Source organism: Giraffa tippelskirchi, chromosome 4 (genome assembly GCF_054371585.1).
Source record: "Giraffa tippelskirchi isolate mGirTip1 chromosome 4, T2T-mGirTip1v1.2.pri, whole genome shotgun sequence".
Taxonomy (NCBI): Eukaryota; Metazoa; Chordata; class Mammalia; order Artiodactyla; family Giraffidae; genus Giraffa; species Giraffa tippelskirchi.
This window is the reverse complement of record NC_137278.1, coordinates 167,064,606-167,088,305: the sequence shown is the minus strand read 5'-3', so window position 1 is coordinate 167,088,305 and position 23,700 is coordinate 167,064,606. Positions and strand designations below refer to the sequence as shown.

Below are 23,700 nucleotides of genomic sequence, written 5' to 3'. Positions count from 1 at the left end.
CGCCCAGTCTGTGGCATCCGACTGCAGCATCCAGAGCAGACTACTACGAGGGGAAATGTGGTGGGGAAGCTGGGTTCGCCTCAGGGAGCTTGCTTTCTATTTGGGATCTTGGCCTTTCTAGGCCTGTCTTCTTGGCCACACCGAGCCCACAGTTTTGTCTCCCCAGCCCTTGGACTCACCAAAGCTCGGGAAAGGGGTGCTGTCTTGCAGTGGCTTTGGCCTGGCTATTTAGCCTTTCATCCTTGAGCCAATTCTAGCCTGGCAAAGCCTGGAGGGAAAAAGGCACTTTGAGGGTGGCCTGCAAAAGGTTATTCTATCATTCCTGGAAATGGAAATCTAACTGGTCGTTTTTTAAAATAAGGAACTTACAAATAAAGCTGTAGTGTAGCTAATATCGATATTAATTCTGGGTTCTTTTCATCAAAATATTATTCAGTCAATCTGCTGGCTTTTGAAATTACCAAACTGACACAATTTTTTGCTCTAAGGAGATCTCAGTTTGGAACCCACACTTTCTAGATCTTTGTTAACTTGGAGAATTGGGAACTTCCTAGCCAACTCCCTTCAGAACTGACTGAATTGTTTTTGAAAAAAGAAGTTTAAGAATTCAAATACTCAGTGGCACCTGAACTAAAAAAAAAACAAAACTGTCACGTTTAGTGACTGAATGTGAATGTACTTAGTGCCGCTGAACTGTACAGTTATTGGTTAAAATAGCACGTTTTATGTGAATTTCACCACAATAAAAAAAAATTAAAAAAAAAGAAAAAATAAGAATCATGGATGAAACCCAAAGTGAGCCCTCCAAATCAGGAACTCTGGACTCCAGGCCCCTACTGTGCCCCATCAATGGTGGGGGGCTAGGTGAGTCAGCCACTTGCAGCTTCAGCTTCTTGGGCTGTTTCAGAAACTTCAGAGCACAGCTAACCCTCAGCACTGGTTGAAGGGCAGTGTCCCATGAACTAGTGGCATCTGGTCTCCCCAACTGGGCTCTGAGCCCCTTGGGGCAGCAGTCATGTCCTGCCCCTTCTATCCTCAGTACAGGGTCTCACACTGAGGATGTGATGGAGCCCCCACGCCAGCACCCTGCATCCTGGCAGCTCCTCCCAGGGGTCACTGTCATGGCGTGCCTCATGGGGCAGGGCTACGGCATCTTTAGCAGAGTTGATAGTGGAGTTGTCATGTAACAGGAAATAGTCAAAGTTACCGTACAAAGCTCCTTAAATGGCTCACGAAATGCAGGACATACACATTCAATCTAGTAAAGTTATCTTCAGGCACCAACACTCTTTTGAGAACAACAAAGCCAGACACAAAGAAGGAACCACCGGTGGAAGCAAGAGGTCTGGGCATTCAAACCCCTCTGTCTTTGTAAATCCTACCCAGTCCTTGAAGGGAACCGAGACACGTGGAGATGGCTGGAGAAGGTCTGCTCCCCTGCAGTTCATCCTGAGAAATCTCCAGGACCTGAGTGAGACTGTTGAGGTTGGCTTCCCATGTCAGTGACTAGCCTGGCTCCCTCTTCCAGAGAGTCTCAGCACACAGTAGCTTGGTAAAGCCTCTGAACAAGTCCGTGGTAGTTTAATGTGGATACACCCTGTTTCTCAACCTTATTTGACACTGGACCTTGATTCTAGAACACCTATTAATAGTCTGTGGCACAGGCTGAATGTGACATGCTGGGGACCCGGCCTTAGACCATTACTCAAAGCTTTTCTGACTTACAAACAATCCCTAACACAAATATTTATCTGGCTTCAGGGCAGAGCAATTAAGAACAACCGGTTATAGAATGAATGGATGAAGAGTGCCGTCCGATTAAAAACCAAATGAACAGCTAAACATCCTGGCAGGAATGGAAAGGATGGAAAACTTAACAAAGCATCCATGGAATTATTTTCAGATACTCAACAAATGTTACTGCATATGATCATGGCGGTTCAGAAGAGTAGCAGTTAGTCCTTAAGAAAAGGTGACATCCTCGGTAAACTTAAGAGGGTAGGAAGACATTTATTAATAGAATTAAAAAGTTGGGTGTATAAAGACAAGATTCAATTGTTGGGAAAACTTATCCCCTCACTGCACCAGATAAGAAAGACCCCGTTTATCCTCTCAGCTTCTTGCTGTTGTCTTCCCTACAGACACAGTTCAGAAGAGCCTCCCGGACAAAACAGCCTCAACCAACTCAAACGGATTCTTCCTGTTTCCTGAGAATCTTGAGCTTTATTTAACCCTAAACATTATTTTCTTAAGGAGGAAGGTTTTTCTAATGAGTAAATTTCAAGATACCAGGACATAAATAAAAGTTTATCTTTTAGTTCACATCTACTTGTGAATCACATTTGATATATGGACAAGAGACTTCACTAGAGTCCATATCGTTGGCACCTCTCCCGTGGCATGAGGCTCGTTGATGGAGGTTGTTCAGCCAAGTCTCCCAATGTATAAAAAGCCTCTCCATCAATTATGTGGTTAGTGTTTTTTTGAGAGAGAGAACAATTCAAAGGATGTTTGAATTCCCCAGAGTAGAGGTGGTCCTCATCTCTTCCGCTTTCCACTGTATTGGACGTATCGACCGTTCTCTTTAAATAACCATCTGGTCCATCCTTACTCGTTGTATTTGGACAGTTTCAGTCTGGGGATGATGTTCATGGACTGCAGTTCCTGGAAGAGCAGCTTGCAGGCATACGGGATTCGCAGGGAGGACACGTGGCAGGACGACTTGCAAAAGTGGCACCTGAAACCCAAGTCAGCTGCGTTAGAGGGACAGCAACTCAGGGGCGGAGGCAGCGCGAAGGAAGGGAAGATGCGCTCTGCACCAATCCGTGACCATCCTACTGAATTCGCTTGTTTCCTAGTCCTCAGTGTTCATTCACACTATCAAATATGTATGTATGGAAGTGAAAGTGTGAGTCACTCAGTGGTGTCCGACTCTCTGCAACCCCGTGGACTGTAGCCCGCCAGGCTCCTCTATCCATGAAATTCTCTGGGCAAGTATACTGGAGTGGGTTGCCATTTCCTTCTCCAAATATGTATGTATGCACCCCCGGAATAAAAAGAAGCATCCAAGGCAGGGAAAGAAAAAAACAAGCCAAATACCACTCCCCCAGTTTTAAAAGCACGTACTTTTAATCAGGTGCACCCACACTTTTAGACCTTTTTCTTTAAAATGCAAAATATCTGCCTATATACTTGTTTTGAATGAGGCCCAGAAATCTGAACCATCTGAAAGTTACTCAGATTTAGTCTTTGTTGTTGAAAGAATTTCAAAACAATTTAGTCCCTATCCCTGCAGTTGAAAAGCTACTACTGCTCTATACAATTCTAGACAAGATGCTCAATTTGCTTTCTGTCACTGAAATGCTTGAAGTGTGATGGGCAAGAGAAGACTTTCATATAGGAACGTGGTGTCCAGTCAAATGCTACTTATTTTCCAGTGCTCTTCAAGCATAGATATTTCCCTTAGTCCTGGAGGCCACTGTGCTTACAATGCACTGATTCCTGTGTGTGTTCATGTATTCCCATTCTATCCTCACAACAGCACCCGCTCTGAGCCAATGTGCCTGCTCTTTCAATTAGTTTTCTTTTCTCTTCCTTCAGGAAAAGCCAGTGAACTGAACCTAGATCCTAATCAATGGCTACAACGGAAGAAGGATCCCAGGGGAGAAAGTGAATTATTCTCTTAGGTTTCAGACCAAAATAGGACCTCACCCTATACCTCAAGGGTCTGGGGTCCCTGGGACAATAGATTTCCAGTACATATCCTGAAACTTAACAGGTAGAAAACTGGATCCTCCCAGGTAACAGGGTGCAAAATGAATGTAGGAGGGACAGCAACCATGGCTTAGAAGAGTCAGTGCTGACGGGGGGCTGGAGGGAGATTCCTTAGTGATCGGCAGACCAGAGCAGTAAGACAACGTGTGTTAAACATGTGGAGGTAAATGTCATTTCACTGAGTAACCACAAAAGTGGCACAAGAATGTTCATGGTCAAACTGGTTATAACGACATAAAGCTAGAACTCACATGTCCAATAAATTACTGGTTCTGTGATTACAGGACATTTATGCAGAAGAACCCTGTGCAGCCAGAAACCCAGATTAGTGAAATGTAAAGGTGTCCAGGACACAATGCGGAGTGAAAAGCAATTTACTCAACGGCGTGATTACATGGGGGGTTCTCAGACAGGTTTCAGTAAATGTATGAAGCTTCCAAAATCATCCATAACCAGATTTTCTGGTGTATATAATTTTATTTTTATGCTATTATCAAAATCTCAAAGGGGTTCATGATTTAAAATAAAAAAGGGTACAGAACTATTTGGAGAAGGAAATGGCAACCCACTCCAGTATTCTTGCCTAGAGAATCCCATGGACAGAGAAGCCTGGTGGGCTACAGTCCATGAGTCAGACACGACTTAGCAACTAAACCACAGAACCACTGGTAAACAGAAATGTCCCCAAAGGGTCACTAAAATGTTAACAGTGGTCATCTGTGGGTGGCAGGAATTTGTACTGTCACAAACGTGACAATTTGTATTTTTTCCATATATATATATATTTTATAACTGAATATTATAAAAATATTCAGCAGTCATTTTTGTCATCAGTAAAATAAAGCTTTATTAACTTTAGAAAAGCAAAGCATTAAGGCTGAGAATCTGAACAAAATGGTGGGTGCCTATGCAGATCTGAACTTTCCAAGGAGAAGTGGACGGAAAAAGGAAAAGCCACGATGGACCCATGCCTGGGTCCCCACTAGGGGACCTGCAGAGACCTTAACAAGCACTGTGGAGATCTGATTCCATCAGCACTAATAATAGGAACATTATGGGTGACTTTTTCCTAAAAGATTACCTAAAGACCTCATTAATGCATTACAGTTTATGAATTATGTTTTTAAGTGTGCCTGGGTTGATCTAATTTATTCAGGAATCACGTTCATGCTTTAATTAAACTGGAGAAATGGATTTAACTGGGGGAATGTCTTGCTGATTCTCCTGACCAGTACATTATCCTGTGACTTCAATCCAGTACATTACCCTGCGACTTCAACCCAAGCTCATCTGTTTAAAGTTTCCATATGTGCTGATTCATAATCCAGAAAGTCCACTAATCTTCTCTATTATTAAATATTTCTCATCATTTAAGATGTTCCAATGCACATATATACATGCATAAATATATACAGATAAAACATGCACATATATACAGATAAAATACACATAAATAACAATATATAATGTTTTACCCTATTTCTGAAAGAGTTCCAAAGGAAGAGACTTGACCCAAACAACAAGAAAAGATACTGATTTTTTAAGGTGAAGGCAGCGGAAGGAGGAGGCTGTGGCTTCACATGAGGAATGACTGTCCAGTAAGATATCCTCTTCGAGCTAATTATCTGAATAGGGATTTTCTTTTCTCGGCAGTTTTCCTCTCTTTTGTGACTTACGCCCTCCATGTCTTCTGCAGAACAACAGTCTTGCTGTAAACATCCCCATAGCAATGCCTTACTAATGTGCAAATCACTTACAAAAGGCCAGTTTCAAGGTTCTGAACTGCTCTAATTACTCAGCCTCCATTGTGCTGTTCATTAAAGAGCGACTTCCTCCAACAAATGCCCTGTGCTCCCTCCCACACAACCCAGCGCGCCTGATCAGGTAAGGACGGGAAAATGACAGCATCATTAGGCCCCTCTGCTAGGAAGCAGCGTGAGGAGGGTGCCAGACTCCCAGAGTGGATGAGGATTTTATTTTTTTCTGTGGGCAACAAGGGTATAAGCAGGCCAGTCAAAATCAGACCTACGGCATATCCAGGTCTGTTTAATTACAGTAAAGACCCTTAAACTGTATAACCTGAGTTAGTCCTCTTTCAAGGGATTTCAAATACAATACACATTGAACACATGAGCTTCAAAATCAGGCACTGCCATGAAATGATCTCTAAATGAGACAGAATCGAAGCAGGAAAGGAGATGAGAATTTAACAGAAGAACGAGGAGATCAATCACAGCTTACATGAGTTTCCCCGAGTATTTAGCAGAAGACAGGGGAAGGTTTTCAAAGTATGTGAATGAAGCTCATCTACTGCTTCCGTTCTTTTTTGCTCTCTCTTCCCTGTCATACACATACTCTTTCTTCTTTGGGTGGGAGGCACAGGAGGGAATGTGGGGAGGATGGAGAAGAAGAGGAAACTCTCTGAAGTCTCATGATCCCTGTTCTTAATAAAATGATTCCTCTGCACCATCTTTTCAAAATAAATTATTTTGAGATCCTTGTGCCAGAGGATGGCTGTCTACGAACCAGGAGGTAGGCCTTCTCCAGACAGCACATCTGCTGAAACCTTGATCTTGAATTTCCCTGCCTCCATATATGTGAGAAATACATGTTTGTAGTTTAAGCTTAAAAAAAAAAAAAAAAAATCCTTGCACCAAATTAGAAGACTTAAGCATAGTGAAACTAGTTCCAGGCATCTCGCTATTACACATTTTGTTGGTGTGTTACACAGCCAGAACAATAAAAAGCAAACTCAATATGCATTTCAAAAGATAAATAGACATCTCAGAATGGAAACACCCCCTCCCATTTCACTGATAAAAGCAACACCCAGGCTTATGCTTAGAGTACTGTCACCTCCTCTCTGCCATCATATGAAAGGAACAAAGCGCAAAGAGCCACCTCTTGTGTTGGTTTTTTAATATCAAATGATTTCTTCGCAGACAAGAAGAAACAGACGACTCCTCAACTATTTTACACCAAAAAAAAAAAAATCATAAAATAATTGGCTAAAGGGTTTTGTCGTGTAACTAGCAAGGTATATACACTGTGTTCAAAGAAGTTCACTCACTCCAACTCTTGATTTGCTTTCATTCACCAAGAAACTGGCAGCAACACATGGTAAAAAGTTGGGGCTCTCTCTGGAAGGAGGCTCTGAAGGGGGACTCAGTGGGGAAAGGGGCTCTGGGAGGGTGAGTGAGGGAGTTGAGGCTATTTCCTGTTCCACAGCATCTGCCTTATACCTTGTTAGACCTCACCTCTGGCAGAAGTGTGAGTAAACACCAGGGAACTGCTGGCCCTCCTGCCTGCCGGAGTACTTCAGGGCTCTGGATCACGACTAGCCTAAGGAGAGCAGCTGCTCGTCAGTGGTCGAGTAGAACCAGTACAAGGAGGAAAATGAGCACAAACAAAAAATACGGAGTATCATCTTTTAACTGGCCCGTGTACTGGACTCACACAGAAACTACAAACTTTATGAATTATGCAATTTACCTATGGATAATCCTAAGCAATTATATTTTATTTAGCATCACAAAGGTCTTAGGCTGGAGAAGCAGAGGTAAACAAGACAGAGCGGAGTTAGAACGAGCTAGAAGACAAGCTCCCTGTGAGCAGCCATTCATCTGTCTCATTCACCACTATAACTCTGGGGCCTAGAACAGTGTCTGGCATGTGGCTGATCCTTACTCAATGTTTCCTGAGTGAAAAACTGAGACAGACGTGGTCTCTGACTTCGGGGAATTCACAGGCCAAGTGTAAAGCAGAGAGGGTACCGACAAGGTCCCCGCTCTGTCACCAATTTGCTATAAGAGCTGGGGCAACATATCTGGTTCTTTGGGTTTGAGGTTAAACAAGGGCATTTGACACGGTCTTCTATTGAAGGATACTCGTTAAAATATGCTATAATTCTGAATCTGCAGTATTTACAGATGAGTAGTGTTATAAAAGGTACTTGAGATAACATTAAAAAGAAGACAAAGTCTCCTTGGGAGTTTAAACTCTAGTGGTCGTAGAGAGCAGAACATTAGGCAGACAAACGAAGCACGTACATACAGAATCCCGAATTCTGGAATGCCTGCATGGGGAAGGCTGGAGAATATGAGGGAATGATGCAGGGTGAAACACTGAGCTGTGATTTAAGAGGCGAGGGATGTGGTGTGAGAGACATGTGGTATCCACTTACCAGCCGGAGTACCCCAGAAGTCCACACTGCCCACAGACATCAACCTCAAAGGCGTCACTTGAAATCATTAGTCTCTCTAGTAAAAGCATACTGGCTCCATAACCGATTAAACAGTCACGTTCCATTTCTCCAAGACGCAAACCACCATCGCGAGATCGACCTTCAGTGGGCTGCCTTTGGAACAAGTTAGACAAATCTGTTTGTACTAAACAAAGAGGCAGCATCAGATGCTGGCTAAAAGCCCAAGGCTTCAGAGCAGGGTTCACCTGGATTCAAACTGCTTCTATTTTTTAAAATTAATTTCCTATTGGTGTATAGTTGCTTTACAATGTTGTGTTGGTTTCTGCCGTACAGCAAAGTGAATCAGCTATATATACACATATATCCACTCTTTTTCGGATTTCCTTCCAAGTTAGGTCACCACAGATCACTGAATAGAGATCGTTGTGCGATACAGTAGGTTCTCATTGGTTATCTATTTTACACATAGTAGTGTACATATGTCAATCCAATCTCCCATTCATCCCACTCTCTCCTTCCTTGGTATCCATAAATTTGTTCTCTACATCTATGACTCTGTTTCTGCTTTGTAAATAAGCCCATCTGTACCATTTTTCTAGATTTCACATGTAAGTGATATTCTATGTTATTTGTCAAACTGCTTGTAGACAGTGACCAAAAGCATGCTGCTCAGCCTCTCAGTCTCATGTAAAAATGCATGTAAGAAATCCATCCCAAAGAGCCGTCAATGAGAAGAGACGTAACCCGACTGGCTGCTAATATTATTATTAGATGGAAATAATAATTATACAATCTTCTGTGACATAACAATAAATTAACATGTAATCACATAAAACAGCAGTGCTAGCATTACTGTCACCATCACTATCATCATTATCAGCACAGTATAGTTCTCAAATCAGGGAAGAAAGTCTTTTGAGTATTTTCAAAGATGTCTCAGTTCTCTGTTATTTAAAAATAGAAAAACTAAGCAGAACACACTATGGAAGAAACCTGGGTCCCCAACAGTTATTGCCAGGGCTCCAGAGAGGAGCTTTACTGTTAAGATATAAATTAAACATGGAAAGAAGCAGAGAGAGTTTTCTATAAAATTTGGAATAGATCAGGAGTCCCCTGGAAGGATGGAGTTCCTGAGTCAGATGGGAGGTTCCCCAGAGACTGGGAAGGTTCTGTGTGTCCCACTCAGGCCATTCCTTCTTGTATGAGAACTGGCCCCCTACTGGCCCCCTAAATGGACTCCCTGTGGTTTACGTATCTGCTGGGCTTGAGAGTACTTTAAAAGGTTAGGGACCCAAGCCCCAACTGGTACAGGATAAACAACTTTGTTAGGAGACTGTTGGCAAGACCTTCCACGGGTTTGCTTACCTATGAATTGATTTTCAATTGGTGGCTATTTTCTCACATTAATCAGACACGTGATTTTTGTTGATATCTAACACCCTAAATTTTGACATCTGCCTACTGCTACATCCGAGAAATACAATGTAGACTTGACTACATTATAAATGCTTTTCTCTTACCTGGTAAGGACAGCTCGAGGTCCCCGGGCCCGGGCATGCATCTTATCAAGCACCATGTGTTTCAGTTTCTGATAGTACACAGGGCCAAAATAGATGTATGCTTCCAAGGGCTCACTGCAAGAAAGGTCAGAGTTTTAGGTTAAGGAACTAAATTTGGGCTAACAAGAGACAGCCTTTTTTAGGACTCATCACTGGCAGGTCTTAATCTGTTTTTGAATGAGTTTATGACTGAATGAATGGGCAAGAGAGTGACTTTTAGACTGCAGTGAACAAAATGTTAGAACTGAAAATATAAAAGTACCACAGATACAATAAAAGATATACTGTTCAATTAAGAAATAAAAATTTATGACCACTGCGTGCATGCATCTTTTCAAATTAGTGTTTTTGTTTTTTTTTGGATATACAACCAGGAATGGAATTCCTGAGTTATACGATAGGTTTTTATTTTTTGCTTTTTCAGAAATCTCCATACTGTTTTTTACAGTGGCTGCACCAATTTACATTCCCACCAACAGTGTACAAGGGCTCCCTTTTCTCCACATCCTCTCCAACATTTGTTATTTTTGTTCTTTTTGATGACAGCCATTCTGACAGGTGTGAGGTGGTATCTCATTGTGGTTTTGATCTGCATTTCCCTGATAACTAGCAATGCTGAATATCTTTCCATGTGCCTGTTGGCCATCTGCATGTCTTCTTTGGAGAATGTCTATTCAGTTCTTCTATCCAGTTTTTAATTAGGTTTTTGTTTTTTTAATGTTGAGCCATATAAGCTGTTTTTATGTATTGGATAGTATCCCCGTCCACTTATCAGTCTTATCATTTCCAAATATCTTTTCCCATTCATTAGATTATCTTTTTGTTTTATTGATGTTTCTTTTGCTGTGCAAAAGCTTTTCAGTTTAATTAGGTCCCATTTGCTTATTTTTGCTTTTGCATCCTTTGCTTTAGGAGATGGATTAAAAAAAATACTGCTGCAATTTATATCAAAGAGTATTCTGCCTATGTTTTTCTCTTGAAGTTTTATAGTATCTAGTCCTGCATTTAAGTCTTTCATCCATTTTAAGTTTGTTTTTGTGTATGGTGTTAGAGTTTGTTCTAATTTCATTCTTTTACATGTAGCTGTCCAGTTTTCCCAGCACCACTTACTGAAAAGACTGTCTTTTCTCCACCGTATATTCTGGCCTCCTTTGTCACAGATTAATTAACCATAGTGTGTGGGCTTATTTCTGGGATTTCTATCCTGTTCCATTGATCTGTTTGTTTTTATGCCAGTACTATACTGTTCTGATTACTATAGCTTTGTAGTACAGTCTGAAGTTAGGGAGAGTGATTCCTCCAACTCTACTCTTCTTTCTCAAGATTGTTTTGGCTCTTTGGGGTCTTTTGTGTTTCCATACAAAATTTTTAAATTATTTACAATCACCAAGGTATGGAAGCAATCTAAGTATCCATCAACAGATGAGTGGATAAAGAAGATGTGGTATATCTATACAGTGGAATGCTACTCAGGCATAAAGAATGACATTTTTCCATTTGCAGCAACACAGGTGAACTTGCAGGGCCTTACGCTAAGTGAAAAAGCCAGAGAAAGTCTAATACCATAGATATCACTTATATGTGGAATCTAAAAATTATAGCAAATTAGTAAATAAAACAAAAAAGAATCAGACTCATAGATATAAAGAACAAACTACTGGTTACTAGTGGGGAGAGGGAAGAGAGAGGGGCAATAAAGAGGTAGGGAGAAAAAGGGTTATTATGGGACTATATGAAATCGTGTGAAACTCTTGAAAATCATAAAGCACTGTAAAATTAAGAGAGTCTTTCATTCAATTAAAAAGAATAGTGAAAAAAATGTAAACAGGTTGTGATAGAGGGTATACAGGACAAACCCGCTTTCACGGTTACCACCCTTGTCAAGTCACCCTCCTTTTCTTGCCTGGATCACTGCAGACAATCCTTTGATCTCTCTCTCTGCTTCTACTCTTATCTCTCAACAATCTCTTCTTTACACAGTAAGCCAGAGTGATTCCTTCTAAAACAGAGCTCACAGCAGGTCATTCTTCTGCTCTAAATTCCCAGCGGCTTCCCATTACATTCAGAATCTGTATCACCCAAACTGTGTATCACAGCCACAAGGGCTAACACTAGCTGGTTCCTGCCCACCTGACTCATGTTCTATTTCCTTTCCTCACCACGCAACTCGACTTCAGCAACACTGGCTTCTTCACTGCTCCTCAAATGTAGCAGGCCTGTCTGCTTCAGGGCCTTTGCACTCACTGTCCCCTCTGCCTGAAACACTCTTCCACCAGGTATTCACGTGGCTCTGTCAAATATGCCACCTCTTCAGAGAGATGCACCCTGATGGGTTCCTCCTCGCACCCCAGCATCACAGGGCCAGCGCACTGTCTCAGCTCTCACCTAGGTTACATTTTCTTCAGAGTATTTGTCACTGTTTGGTATTAAAATATACATTTGTTAGTTCTCTGATTCTTGCCTCTTTTCCCCAGGAGAAGTAAACTCTGCAGGATAAGCACTTCATCTCCTTGTCACTGTGGTCCCTGAACTAATGACTGCCTGGCACACAACTGGTACTTGGTCAACATCTGTCACATAGCTGACTCATGAGCCTTTAGAAAAGGTGTACTAAGAGTTTCAAAAGAGAGTGAATATTTAAATGCTTTGACAGCAGAAAGCTCTTTTCTTCCGTTTGGAGCAAGAGCAGCCAGAATGATGCCTTTAAAAGCATTGTTAACTGCCCCAGAACTTCTTCCTCAAAAGAAAGGAAGCATCTAGTATGTGCCATGTAACTCATGACTTAACCCATAACACAGTCCAGGGAGGGAGAGACTGCCTTCCCTATGTTTAAGATGAAGAAATAGGCACAGAGGGCTCACTAAGAGCTAGTGAGTGGTACAGTGATTCAAATCCAGGGCTTTCCCTACTAAGTAAATTTTGGGCCACAGCATGATGCAAGAGTGGAAGGAGCAAAGAAAGCATCAGACACGGCGGAGAGGACACAAAAGCACCTGCCCTTGCTTGCATGGTACACATCTTACAGCGCTTTCAGCATCACTAGCACAGACTTTTGCATCTATCAAGCCATTCTGCTGGCTTAAGTACAGCCAGATTCTTGGAAGACACAGTAGAGTGAAAGGCACAATGGACAGGGTATCAGGAGACACTATTCTTATCCTAGGCCTGTCATGAAGTAATTGCACGACCTCTCTATCTCAGTTTTCTTAGTAGTACAGGGGGTCAGACTGACCTCCTTTCTTTCCAGCTTTTAATAATAAATGATTCTATTTCTCCATTGTATGGCTCTCCATGGTAGAATTTCTAGAACTCGGTCACCTAATGCCATTCTATCATTAACTGAATAAAGCCATATGCAATTTTTCCTCCTAACTATGCTCAGAAATGTGACAAGGGATGAAAGCTGGTGGGTGAATATGTTTGTAAGTCCTTGTGGAACTTTTCAACTAACAAAGCTAAAACAGTGTTTCTCAAACTTTGCCACTGAGATGAATGGCTTGGCTGGGGTCACTGGAGAAGGTGGTGTGGACATAGTCTACAGTTTTGTTCACAGGAAGCAGAGCACAATCCATTCAAATCTTCCAGTAAAATTATGTTCAGAAGGTCCACCAAATTGAGTCACTAGTTCTGCACACCTTCTGGTCAACTACTGCATTATTTCTGGGTGAGGAGCAAAGAGTAAAATGAACAGTTGAGCAATGACAACTTTTCTTTTGAAATGTACCTTAGCTATTTCACTGAATCATTTTTGAAATGGACTACCACTCTTCTCCTGTAATGTGATTTTCTATAATATCTCAACCATGATACACCTAAAGAAATTCACATTATTACAGTCTGGGTAGATCATTTGAGAAAGTAATCTATATCTTTTAATGTCTAGTAACAAATCTCAATGGTCAGACGCACAGGTCAGGGACCATGTCTATTCTGTTCACTGTTACATACTTAGGTGTTTAACACGCTGTTGGTGAATGAATGTGCAAACGTCAGGCCTCAGGCTATCTGTCAGAGCACAAAATATCTGCAATTCATCATAGAAGTACACAGAAAGGCCAACAGTTAAGAGAATTTTGTATTATACACAACTGATGTGTTCTTTAAAATGTGTGTAGTAATCCTACTTCAGTAAATAAGATCTTTTCTACTTTTAAAATGAGAACCTCCTCAGCAAAACAGCATTCCTGAATTTATCAGTTTTCTAATTAAAAAAAAATAATTTTATTTATTTGTTTATATTTTTGGCCGTGCTGGATCTGTGCAGGCTGAGCAGGCTTTTCTCTAGTTGCAGCAAGCAGGGGGAGCTACTCTTTCCTGCAGTGGGCAGGCTTCTCTTGTTGCGGAGCACAGGCTCTAGGTGCACAGGCTTCAGTTATTGTGGCGTGTGGGCTCAGCAGCTGCAGCTTCCGGGACCTAGAGCACAGGCTCAACAGTTGTGGCACGCGGGCTTAGTTGCTCCAAGGCATGTGGGATCTTCCCTGATCAGGGATCAAATCTGTGTCTCTTTCATTGGCAGGCGAATTCTTTACCACTGAGCCACCGGGAAGCCCTAGTTTTCTAAATTCAGACTTTTCTTTTCTCCCCTTCCCCAGTTTAACTGAGATATAATTCACATACAACATCAGGAACAGTATACAGAGTGCTGATGTGAGACACACATGTTGCAAAGTCATGACCCAGAGCTTAGCTGCCACATCCACCACCAACCTGGATTTTCTTGTTTCAGATTTCTTAAAAATGTCCAGTGTATATTTTAAGGGCTCTTATGTCTTATCAGACTTTTACTTTAATAAAATCCTTCTTTTCCTTTAAGATGTCTAAACACACACTTACCCTGTGATGCCAGATGTAACGAAGTCTTTCCCTAAGTAGTTATAACCGTGGCGGACGAGGTCCTCACACACATCCTTCACTTTACTGCCTCCAAACGCGGTGCCGTAGTGGAATTTGCCATCTAACACGCCGGCCTTGCCTGCCAACAGCTCGATTAGCTTCCCCACCTGCGTGATGTGAACAGATTTAAGTGAGCACCTTCCTGTGGTGCAGGAATTCTGTTGGTTTATTTAGCTCTGGCCTTACTTCCCCCTAAAGATTATGAAACTATCACTCTTAATAAGAGAGACAAATTAAGAGCAGCAAATATTTACCCTCTCTTACTGTGACCTAAGTTTATGCCTCCAAAACCCCAATGGGATACATACTATTATCTCCCTCTGTTTGCACAGGAGGAACCTGAAGAACAAGGGGTTAAGTGACTTTGAAGTCCCAAGGCTGGTCAGTACTGGGGCCAGGCTGACAAACGGGACAACCACGGAGAGGGAGATGCATTAGGTTTGATAAGACGGAGTCTTTTGCTAGGGGGTAACTTCATCACTCAGAAGACTGCCATTGAAGAACAGCCCAGACCGCTCCGCCTCCCCTCAGTAGATCAGCCCACCTGGTCAGGAACCTATTTTTGCTCAAAGGGCCCTTTCTGAAAATCGGTTTTGGGGTCCCGTCTCCTCTAGCTGCCTTGCCCTCTTCCTTAAAAGCAGCATCTCTGAAAAACGGACTGACCGTCATTCGAGATGGGAAGCCATGGGGGTTCATGATGATGTCCGGACAGATGCCAGAGTCACAGAATGGCATGTCTTCCTGAGGGACGATCAAGCCGCAGACACCTGGGGGAGAGAAGATTTCGGGCCGTGTACAGCCAGTCAGCAGGAAGGAAGAGTACAGAACTGAACCGGGATCTCCTCATTGCCATCTCTGTCTCTGCTGCTCTCAAACCTTCTCTGTGGTCTCTCTCAGGAGTTCACAAAAGCAATTTCCAACCGCTTTGTTAGACAAACGGTTCGAAACAACTGTCCTCACGGGAAGGCCCCACAGCCTGCGGACTGGCCTGCTGGCACAACACACAGCATGCCCTCGGCTGCCAGCCCAGCCTCTCCAGCCATGGAGAGCAGAGAGCAGTCCTGGCCCCGTCAAGAGCCCTGAAGCTGCAGGTCAGCAGCAGCCTTGCCCTGCGTCACCCAGCTCGTGATGTGCTATCCGCCGTACCCAGGTCCCAGGAATGCGAGTTCTCTGACCACCAAACACAGAGGGCTGACTGAGCGAGGGGTGTGTTTAAATTGTGGTTTCAAAACCTGGGACAAGGAGTAATTGTGCGTGGCCGATGTGCTGACAGGTCTACCCACTGGCTGCTGAGCCCTTGGCTTGGGGGGCCGCTTTCTGCCCCGGCTCCCCTGGCTTCCCCTAAGCTATCCTAAGGAACTGTAATTCCTATAGTTGACAGCCCATCAGAAAAGGGACCTCAGATTGAAGTCGTGAAGTTGAACAAGAAAATTGAACGCCAAATTATTCTTGGAAGAAAAGGCTCGAGTTAGACATGAAATTCTAAGCATGAAAATAAAACAAAACCCCACCAACTCTCTGCACTCTACTGATAGTCTCTTAAATTGGTTGTACTTTATTACTCCCTAAATATTATTCTAACCTGTAGAGTTAAAAATCTAACCTACAAAATCTTACCACTTAAATAATTTTAAATTCCTCTGACTTCTTTGTTGATAGGAGGAATACAAGAGTACAATTTAGATCGCTAACCACAATCTACAAAATTCAGAATTAGAAAACTAGTGTACAATGGCATTGGAGCAAGAAAAAACGCTTTAATATTTCAAAATATGAAAGTTATTTTCCTTTGTACATGAAGCTATCAACCATCTGCATTTATTAAAAAGAAACTGTTCTCAAAGAAACGTTTCTTTCCTCGGTTTCTACATAATTACTCAAGCTATTTCAAAAGAGATTTTTTTTGTGACGTGTTATAAACACCAAGACCTGAAGTCTAAAGAAAAAGAGCATCATTTATCTATTTGACATCAGTTATCAATACTCAGATTTCCAGTCATTGCCAACAATAATGGTAATTAGGTTTATGAAGCTGAATTCTAGAGCATGTAGGTACTTTACTTGGCTTTTTGAAACTGTACTGTTTATCATAAAGAACATATGCTTTCCTACATCAAGCATAGAAACAGTTCACTTGACTGCAAATTCAGCTACAACATGTTAGAATTTAAATCAAGCAGAGTCTGTGACTCTCTTTTCTTCTCTCCAAAAATCCATCTTGTCTACACTGAAATTATCTGACAAAACACTGGGGCTACTGGGAAATCTACTCTGAAAGAGATCAAATTGTAAATCTAGGTGCAACCGACAACAACATTGTTTAGCAGTGAACAAAATGTTAAAAACAGCAATTCCTGCAGAGGCCAGTCCCAGGATGTGTTTGGGTGAGAATGTCACTTTGGCTGGTGAGGAGGTGAAGGGCTCAGCAACATCCCTTAAAAACAAAACCGAAGAAAAGCTTCAGCACTCCCTTCCGCAGCAGTTCACAGGGGGATGCCGGCGTCGGCTCTAGGGGAAGCTGCCTGTTCACCCAGTAGGAGAAGGTGGGAGTGAGGAGCAGGAGGTGCAGGAACCCTTGGCGGAAGCTGGACACTCTCAGATTGGGGGAGGGTAAAGAAAGACATGATTTGCATTCTGTATTCCCAGCCTTAGTGGACACGTTTCATCAAGCAAATTTAACTTCATTTTGTGATTAAAATGAAAGCAGTGCTCCCTCCCCTGAAATCTGAATCTCCAACAACTCTCCTTGAGATCTGATTAATATTTGGTAGAGAGCTTCCTTTCTTGGGAAGTTATTTTCTTACCAGCCCTTTTCTGACATTGCAATTTTAAAAAGTATTGGTTATGTAAGTCACTTACAGATTTTTTTTTCATTCCGTAATAGGAACTGCTGGGGCCACATCTGAATCAAGGGCACCTGTAAGCCAAAAATTAAATCTTCGCTAATGTAAAATTACTTTAGGCTCTGAAAACCCTTTTATATGCCAAGATGGTTCCCATAGCAGACAGGCCTGTGTTGTTTGTTTTGTGTGAAAGTGAATGATAAAAGATCCATGAAATCGACACAGAAAGCCAGAACAGCAGAAAGAACTGAGGGCTCTCCATCATTGCGGCTTCTACCCTCTGCTGACTTGCGGAACAATGCGCGCTACACATCCAACTGCAGATCCAACACAGCTGTGCATTTCATTAGATGAAGAGCACTAGTGACACAAGTAAATAATTAACTTATTCTGGTCCGCTGACTGTGCTTATGAGACCAGTCATAGCTGACAGATTTTAATACAAGTTAACACAAAGAAACCATAATGAGCTTAGGAGTTAAAACAAAATATTTAGACAGAATTTGATGATCTCGAATCTCAAATGAGACAGATGATTTTTAAAACTTTGTATTTTACTGAATTCATTAGGCAGTGGGGGAGAGTTCTCAACCTTACAACCAGACTTTTCCTTTTTTTTTTAAAGGTATTTCTGTTTCAGAATTATTCAAATCTTTAATCAAAGCAGGAAGGTTTTTTTTTTCCCCTCTTATTTTTCAAATGAAAAATTAAAACTTTGGCTTCTCCAGGAACAGAGGCATAAAAATCTCCTCTGATATTTAGAACTCTTTAAAGTTACTCTCCTTTAATGCTAGTTTAAAAATGTAAATGATATGCAGTACGCTTCAGTGTGTTAACACTCCCCTGGATCCTTGAAAAGAGGATGGGCTACAAATAAACCATATCTAATGGAAGCTGTTGTGAAACAATTACTGATTCATACCTTAAATGCTTACGCAGCATTTCAGATTTTAAAATAAAATTTCATCCCCTGGCTCATGCTGGTGTCTCAACCCCATTGTCTATAGCACGACTGCCTGGCAGTGAAATACAAATACACTAGTTGAACAGGTCTGGAACACTTAACACACTCATAGGGGCCAAGTGGGAATTAGACCACAGATGACACTACAGAACTTTTAACAGATGGAAACAGACGAGAGAGAGAAACTGGAACACAGAAAGTTAGAGCAGAAAGAGTCTACAGATACCCAGTCAGTAAAATATTATTCCGTCACCATCCATCTTAATATCAAATTGTAAAGGCGAAGAACTTGGGAGTCTCAAGAAGCTACAAGTCTGACCGCCAAGCCAGAGGCAAGTCTGGGGACCTGCCATGGCTCTCTGTGTCGCAGTCCAGACAGTGGAGGCTCTTACACCAATTTGTTATTTCTATTTCTGCGCCTTGCACATCAACACATAAATCATTTTAAGAATAGGTTTACCCAGCAAAATTCCAGTTAATCTGACAAATCACTCTTTGAAAGTATTTCTAATTGTAAACAGCAACTCAGTTGTTCAAAAGTCATTTGTGGATTTAAAAAACAAAACAAAACTAGTCTTATGTAATGGATCCATTTCAATCCAAACAGGGGGAAAAAAAGAAAAGGTAAGAAAGTGAGGAAAAAGATATGGAAAAAAACTAAAGCATTATATTACCATACAGAGACAGAAAAGCAAATAACAGCTGGCTAAAGACAAAAACTGTAATAACATCTTTAACTTGAGAGCTATTTTTGGTGTGACTTTAACTTGCCGAGAACCAACTAGCAAAGGGTTTTTCTCTTTTGTTGACAGCCACGTCTCCCCTTAAGATAACATTCTGCTTTACTTCTTAATTTTTAAAAATTTTATGCAGCAAGTCTACCTTCTATGTATAACTACTTTTGGATTAAATTGACCACTTTCAGGTTGCTACATATTTTTACTCTTTCTTTTCTGAGAAAAAAGAGAGAATCATTTCCCTCAATTAACAGGCTGTGTGACAAGTGCTGTGATAGAGGTGGGGATATGAAGAGGTTCAAGGACTTGTGTCCACTTCAGAGGTGCCCCAAGCACAGTAGCCCAACTGAATGCTGACCACGAAAACACCTGGACCAGTTCAGCTCACCACATTCTAATGCTCTAAGTGATGCATAGCCGATCCTGCTGAAATAACACCGATCCGAGTCTACACTGCCAACTTTTACTCTCTGTGGGTACTGGTTAGACAAGGCTATTTATTCTGCACAGTTTCATACTCTGAGCACTAAGTGAAGGTGAAATGATGCTGCCATGCTTCTCTATTGGTCACAGTGCAGGAAGAGGCTTGGTGTTCGGGGAAGGTGTGACCACTGCAAAGCCTGGTATTAATGAGGTTCAGACATGGGGGCAGGGGGAGTGCCATCTATAAAAGGCTCATCACCCCTTGGATGCTGAGACCTGCGTAGGGTGGGGCATCAAGGAAGCAGGAAATCTTACTTTGTCTTTGTGCTAGTCAACCGATATTGTTACCTGGGGGGTAAAGTACCATGTTCCAGGGAGCCTTAGTTGTTTGGTCTTTGGAATGGGAATAATTAGCATCTATCTCAGGATGAAATTGTATTACAAAAACAGATGAGCTAATGTCTGAGAGGTACTTTCAGGTCCTCAGAGAAAGGCAGCAGCTAAACACAAGGAATTATTATTATATAAGAAACCTAATTACTCTCAGCAGGAAGCAAACTAGCAAGGCAAAGGAGACCAACTTAATGAATGGATGGAAGGGGCAGATGCAGTGGCACTAACTGTGGCTTAAGAGGCTGAAAGGCAGCTCCCTCCACTGGGCCGTGTAGATCATTTCACGCGATCAGGACGGTGTCTCGTAATAACTTAGGACTTCACAGGACCTGGGCTGCGGATTTCCAGGGCAGAGTAGCTTACTGCTGATGAATATGGTGCTAAATGGGGCCGAAGAAGCAGCAGGAATGCTTTCAAGTTCGAACTGTTCGTGTTCAATAAGAAGTGTTTCTACTTTGAACAAACTCATCTCGATAAGCCTTTACATATTCAGAAATGTAAATCTCTAAGTCGAAATGGGAAGGCTAACACAGGTGGTTACTCCTTTCTTCCTTTCCCCCTTTCCAGTTATTGAATTAACCTTCTTTTATTCTCCACACCACCACCTTAAATAATCCTGAGGGGGAGGGGAGGAGAAAAAAAAAACTGTTGAATCATATTAGCTTTGTTCTGTTGTTGAATCGCTTCCAGATCTATCACATCACTTGCCATATCCCGGTTGACATAATTTTAATTCGGCTCTTCCTTACATGTTAACAGATAAATAATGCATAAGAAAACTTGATTAGCTTTCTTATTAAAACATCACTCTCAATGAGAGGAGGCGCTAGAAGACAATACAGTTTTTACACGGCTTTCCCATGAGCAGTTGAATGGTTTGATGTGATAAATTTGCATAGTCTGAAGCACACAAAGGGCTGATTAATTGAAACCCTTACAATGCTTCTGGAAGCAGCTATTGTAAAACAATAACCATAGGAACTTTACAAAATACACATGGCTGAATGTGTCGAGAGCTTAATAAAATGTGTTGAGGCTACACTATTTGGAAACAGAATTGGAGATTTTTATTCTGGGCCATAAAACACTAAAAACCCTAATTTCAAAGCTTTACTTGGATATTTACTGAAAGGTCAGAGGGTTACTGGCTAGCTACCAAAGACCAAAATTTGTTCTTCAAAAAGCAAATTAAATAAAATCTTCCTGAGGTGTCTGTGTGGACAAAAATCACCTTGATTTCAAAGGTTAAAGAGTCGTCAGGATTTCTTTTTAGAAGGAAACTCTGAAGGACTGTCTGGTGTCGTATACCTTATCTTGGGGCTCACGCTGTTAACTCCATCAGCCCCCTTCTCCCCTCCCATTGGAGTCTTTCATTCAAAAGGATCAAGCAAAGTAGGGAGCCAAAGACATCCAGACTTTGAAGCTTCAGACTAGCAGAGAGGATTTTAGATGGTTTCAAGTGTTACATGAGTACAAGGTATTATTATTATTACTCTAAGTCAAAGCCTTTTCATTCTCTCAATTTTAGAAAACATAAGATAGAAAAATGAAATAACAAGTGAAGGTCTGGAAAAACCAAAGCTTTTGCCTAGCCTTATTTAACAAACTTTTTCTCTTGGCTTTTTTGCCACACGCAAATTTAACATTTTCTTACACTGCTTCTTCATGCTTACTGTATATGGATTCTTTAATGTGTTGGGAAATCAGGGGAGACTTTCTTTTCTTCTAATAGACATTCAGTTAAAATCTAACAAATTAATTTAGCAGGTTGCTGAATAATTTTTATTAATGCAAAATGGAGGCAAGTGACTTTATCATGGAACTTTTGTTGAACAAGAGAGGGTCAAAGATGAATCTTCCAAACAATGTTATCCATAAATATGTAATCCCTATGAACCAAAGATAGATAAGCTGAACCAGCCTGTGAAAAAAACCTGCATTTTGATAAGACTGTATTTCTATTTTAAAACAAAGGTTGACTTCACTCCACTTAAATTGGCTGTTTGAGGATTTAGGGGCGATGCTGAGGAGGGTATGCCATTATCGCAGATTTGCAGTTATTAAAAAGCTTCTGTTTGCCAGGACAAACACTCTTGCTCAAATACAGTTTTTCCTCTCCTTTGGAATACTGTTTGGTGTTGCTGCCGATTCTGTGATCTCCAGGACCTTTGTTGGAGGTGCTAATCCTTTTTCACATGAGAGACTGAGAAATGTTCTCTGAGAGAAGTGATATATTGCTTTTCCCCCCCTACATCAAAGGAGTCCACTTTTTCCTCCCTCATTGTGAATGGCAGCAAAAGTCAGAGGAAATCTGGAAATATAATAATTTGGTTTCCTGAGGACTGAAAGGAAATTTAACTTGGGAATTCCTTAGGCTGACAGGTAATTTTTGTTAAAGGATTAAACAATAAAGCAAGCAAACAAAAACCCAACTGAGCAGGAAATCTGCTCACCCTTCTAATAAATGCACTGACCATCATAGAAAGCAAGGCTCAAGATACAAGTGTTTGCCCTTGATCAATCTTGTTCATATAGAACTTATGCCAAAGTTCAAGAGGGTTATACACATTATTTTGACTTTAATAAAAACTCTAGTTCCAAACATGACTCCAAGCAGCACTCTATGTGAATGCCCCTTCCTATCTTCGTGTGCTGTGCTTAGTTGCTCAGTCATGTCCGACTCATTGCGACCCCCTGGACTGTAGCCTGCCAGGCTCCCTTGTCCATGGGGATTCTCCAGGCAAGAATACCGGAGCGGGTTGCCATGCCCTCCTCCAGGGGATCTTCCCAACCCAGGGATTGAACTCAGGTCTCCCACATTGCAGGCGGATCCTTTACCATCTGAACCACCAGGAAGCCCCTTCCTGTCTTTAACTCTTATCTATAAATTTGATCAAGGAAGAATGTGAAGAGAAAACACGAAGAACACTCCAGACCCATGTCTGCTCTACTTCCCCTGTGGAGCATCATTATGCATCTATTATACAGGCCACAGCTTCACTATGAAGTACTCGGATGTCGAGAACACTTGGGAAAGGAGGTCAAGACTTTGGGGTTCTAATATTTTCCCATCACCACCAGAATTTAAAATTAAAGTAAGCTTTCCTTCCTTCATAAACAAACATACAACAAATTCATAACTTTGCTGTACAGGTTATTACTAACTCATCTCACCTTCCCCAATAGTTTGCATATTACAAAAAGGATGAATTGTTCTAGAGATCTCTGACCAAGGGCCAGTTCCTTTGAGGGGGAGCTCATTCACTATGCATTTACTGATGAGACACACAATGAACCTCACAAAGACCCAGAGGATGATGTACTTCATTAAAAGTCTTTGAATTTCTCATTGGAAAACTCTATTGGAATTCCCTTATCTAAAAAGTGTGTTGTGCAATTTAGGGGGAGAATAGATACATGTATATGTATGGCTGAGTCCCTTTGCTGTCCACCTGACACTATCACAGCATTGTTAATCAGCTATAGTCCAATATAAAGTAAAAAGTTTAAAAAATAAACAAAAAGAGTGCTGTGAGTGAATCCTGGTTGCTTCACGTTAATTCCCTCTTCCTTATGGAATCCTTTCTCTCTCCTCCACGCTTGGCTCTCTCTGCTTGGTCCTCCTCTATTGTGCAGGTCACAGGAAGTGATGCTGCTGACTGGGTCTACCACATTTTTAACAGCTACTGATCAAACACTTTCACTTCTCCAGCGGGCCTTCTCTGTCCAATCAATTGCATTCAAGCTTTGCTTATCACAGAGCACTGATGTTGAACCCAGCTAGTCAGAATTGATTTTTCTGTCCCAGTTCACCCACTTACTGTGGCCTCTTCGACCTTCTTCTTGAGCTTTTAACACAGAGCTTGTAACTACCACTGTTGAGCTACTTTAGCTGTGTTTCATTTAGCTA

At 41.6% G+C, this 23,700-nt stretch overlaps 1 protein-coding gene across 36 annotated transcripts in view; it reads right to left on the bottom strand.

Annotated features, from left to right (window-relative positions):
* Positions 1 to 1,990: 1,990 nt before the first annotated feature.
* POLR3B (RNA polymerase III subunit B) overlaps positions 1,991 to 23,700 on the bottom strand; it is a 111,604-nt gene continuing 89,894 nt past the window's right edge. For 26 of the 36 annotated variants that reach the window (XM_081591273.1, XM_081591290.1, XM_081591262.1 and 23 more), the window contains 5 exons: positions 15,094 to 15,197; positions 14,371 to 14,537; positions 9,499 to 9,612; positions 7,958 to 8,131; positions 1,991 to 2,737 (listed from right to left, as the gene is read on the bottom strand). In XM_081591273.1, coding sequence (XP_081447399.1) covers positions 2,608 to 2,737; positions 7,958 to 8,131; positions 9,499 to 9,612; positions 14,371 to 14,537; positions 15,094 to 15,197 — 689 coding nt within the window. In that variant the 3' untranslated portion in view covers positions 1,991 to 2,607. Of the gene's footprint in view, positions 2,738 to 7,957; positions 8,132 to 9,498; positions 9,613 to 14,370; positions 14,538 to 15,093; positions 17,348 to 23,700 lie in introns of those variants that run through there. The other 10 variants (XR_014082315.1, XR_014082317.1, XR_014082320.1 and 7 more) reach the window with 2 other exon arrangements.